This window comes from Arachis hypogaea, chromosome 20, assembly GCF_003086295.3.
Source record: "Arachis hypogaea cultivar Tifrunner chromosome 20, arahy.Tifrunner.gnm2.J5K5, whole genome shotgun sequence".
In the NCBI taxonomy this organism is placed as follows: Eukaryota; Viridiplantae; Streptophyta; class Magnoliopsida; order Fabales; family Fabaceae; genus Arachis; species Arachis hypogaea.
In genome coordinates, this window is record NC_092055.1 from 20,008,088 (window position 1) to 20,011,089 (window position 3,002).

Consider the following 3,002-nt stretch of genomic DNA (forward strand, 5'->3'; position numbering starts at 1 on the left):
ACATAAGCTCCAAAATATTATTTATTCTTAAAATATTATTTCTTAACTTAAAGTTAATTAACCCTTAAAAAAACTATCAGCCTCCTAAAGTTGTAACCTTAGAAATATCTTTTCTGGTGACCTAAAACTGCAAATGGAGATAACATAAACGGGAAAAGAATTAAATAATCAAAAACTAATAATTACTCATGAAGCCTTAAATCAAAAGGCAAAATATAATTATACACTATATTATTTTTCCTGAATTCGAACTTATTATATCTGTGGAACAAATATATATAGAAGCCCAAAAAATTAAAGCCTTGCGGCATTACATTATTATACATTATGAGTAACAACTTCGGTTTTTGCAGCTATGATTAAATAATTTGCAACGTCAATTTTTGTTTTAATTAATCAACGTTGTATATAAATATAAAGTATAAGCTGTAATTAAATTTTTTGAAATTTAATCTAATTTTCCTTCCCTTCTTCCCCACCTTCTTCCAAGTAAGTCTTCTTCCTCGTCTCGGCCCTGGCCACCAAACAAATCAGAAAGAAACACGTGGCATAAATCCCATGAACCTTCCAATTAGTCCTTGGCGCCTGCCGCAGCACGACCCTATGAAACACCGTCATGTAGTAATGCAGGCCCACTGAAAAGCCCACAAACGTTTGGGCCAGGCCCAATAGCCTGGAGCCCAGGCCACAGTCAGTAGAGAACACGAGAACAAGGTACATCACCAACAGGAGGAGGTAGAATACATAAGCCAGCGTCTGAAGAACCTGCAGGCACACGTACGTGGACCGCGAAGTAGCGTAGAAAAACCTCAACGGCTCAAGACCGGTAACAATGGAGGAAAGACAGAGAATGAAGAAGTAGATCGAGAGATAGGCTTGGATGAAGATCAAGAGTTTCTGGAGAGAGAAATAGGTTTTGATCTTGTTGAAGAGGAGAGACACGAGAAGCAATGGGATAAGAACGAAGGCGCATGATAGCAACGTGGCTATGGTGGGTGCGTACTTGTTCCCAACGTAGGGTTTGAAGCCTTTGGTGATTTCTTTGTTCGCTTTCGTGATGTAAAGCTTTGAGGTCGTTGAGATTCTTTCAAGGTCTGGGAGGAGTGTTTGTTGGAACTTGATTGGTAGATCTTTGAAATCGGAGAGGGCTAATTCGTCATTTTGATTCTCCTCCTGATCGAAAACCCAATCGTCGTTGTTACTGGCTTGTGATTGTTTCTTGGTTTTGTTGCTGCTGGATTTTTTTGGATTTTGGATCTGGTCAGGGTTTATCTTAGTAGTGCCGGTGGTTTTTGTCGTTTTGTTCTTGGAGGAGCTTGATTTTAATGGATCCAACGATTCTTTAGTTGGAGATGAAAGATATAAAGAAGCAGAGGATTTTGACGTGGAGTTGAGCTTCTTCTTCTTGATTTTGAGTGTGGTGGAGTTGAGCTTCTTGAGGGAAGTGTCGGTGACGGTGGTTTTGGCTATCTTGGTTTGATTCTTCTTGTTGATATTGGATTTTATGGTTTTGGTTTGGTTCTTGAAGGAACCAACGCCGTCGTTTTTGGTTTTGGTTAGCTTGGTGGTGGTGGTGGGTTTCTTTTTCAAGGGTGGCTCATAGGACTCCTCTTCTTGTTCTGAATCAGATTCCAATAACATTCTTCTTCTCATGCTACTACCACTGTTACTACTAGATAGAGCTTTGGATTGAGGCTCACTGAAACAAATTGATGCAAAAAGGATCAACAGAACAGAAAGAAAGAGTACCTGCCTGAAACCAATGTACACACGTGGAGCCATTTTGTGAAATGTACACTGGCTTCAACTTCAGGATCTGATTAAAGGGGAAAGGGTATGTGTATGAGTGTGGTTAATTTCGAAGAAGATATGATTCTACAGTAATGGAGAATGGCCTAAAAGCCTACCCAAGAATTTATATTAATTAGGGGGAGAGGGAGGAAAGTAGTGGAAGATAAGAGTGTATTGCTGTCATAGAGTGATGGCAGTGAAATGAGTGAATGGTTTTATAGTTTGTACTAGTTAATATTATGGGCCATGTAGGGGGCGCATGGTATGAAAGAGAATATGGAGTTGAAAAAGAGTTTAAAGGATCTCAATTCTCAACTCACATGTATTCTAAATTTCTAGTAGTGTAATATATAAGTGTCAAATTCGGAAGTGGATGGATTGGGAAGAAAACATTAATACCAGAGAAAAACTTTAAAACTGCGACAATTATTTCGAAAGATAATGAAATTTTTAAAAAAATAAAATATTTTTTTTAATTTTTAATTTTTATTTTTATAAGATTGATTAATTTTTTATTAATATTTTTTTTATATTAATAAAATAAATCTATATAATATATTAAATTATTAATTTATTTTTTAAAAATTAATTAAAATTAATAATTTTTTTTGTTGAAAGTTTTATTATCTTTAAAAATAATTATTAATACCGTTTAATTTTTTTATATTTTTTATTATTATTTTTATATATTAATAATTAATGTGTTACATAAATATATTTTAAAAAAAAATCATTGATAAAAATACTAATTAGTCTTATAAAATTAAATATTAAATATTAAAAAGAGTATTTTTTTTTGGAGGAACTCGAAGTTTTTCAAAAAGATAATAAAAATATCAGGAAGCAATTGGGTAATGTTAATTTAAACATACGATAAAAAAATAAAAAAAAGGTTCATCACTTAAAATTTTAAATGTAAGAAAAAAAAAGTATTAGATCATCTAAAACTTCTTTCTTTGACTCTAAGTATTACAGAGATCATCACATCACATTCACATGCATTGAAATTTTATAAAAACATGAATGGTGTAACTCTAATTATTTATATTAGAGGAATGATACAAATAACAGAGTTCGGATAGCGAGAGGGAGGCCTACTACCACATGGAGCATGGAGACAGTGGCGTTAATTTCCCTACCCATACGCGGTTTTAGCTATTCTTTTACGTTTCTTAATGCTAATTGGGCACCAATTTCATATTCCAAACAAA

The 3,002-nt window shown here is 33.8% G+C and overlaps 1 protein-coding gene across 1 annotated transcript; it reads right to left on the minus strand.

Moving 5' to 3' along the window:
- Positions 1-279: 279 nt before the first annotated feature.
- On the minus strand, positions 280-2,295 carry LOC112783049 (uncharacterized). Its single transcript, XM_025825784.3, has one exon. It carries the CDS (start codon positions 1,780-1,782, stop codon positions 454-456), a length of 1,329 nt encoding a protein of 442 aa, XP_025681569.1. The 5' UTR covers positions 1,783-2,295; the 3' UTR covers positions 280-453.
- Between the last annotated feature and the right edge of the window lie 707 nt (positions 2,296-3,002).

Excerpts from the sequence above, each read along its gene's own strand:
- LOC112783049 (XM_025825784.3), bottom strand. The coding sequence starts at position 1,782 with ATGGCTCCACGTGTGTACATTGGTTTCAGGCAGGTACTCTTTCTTTCT.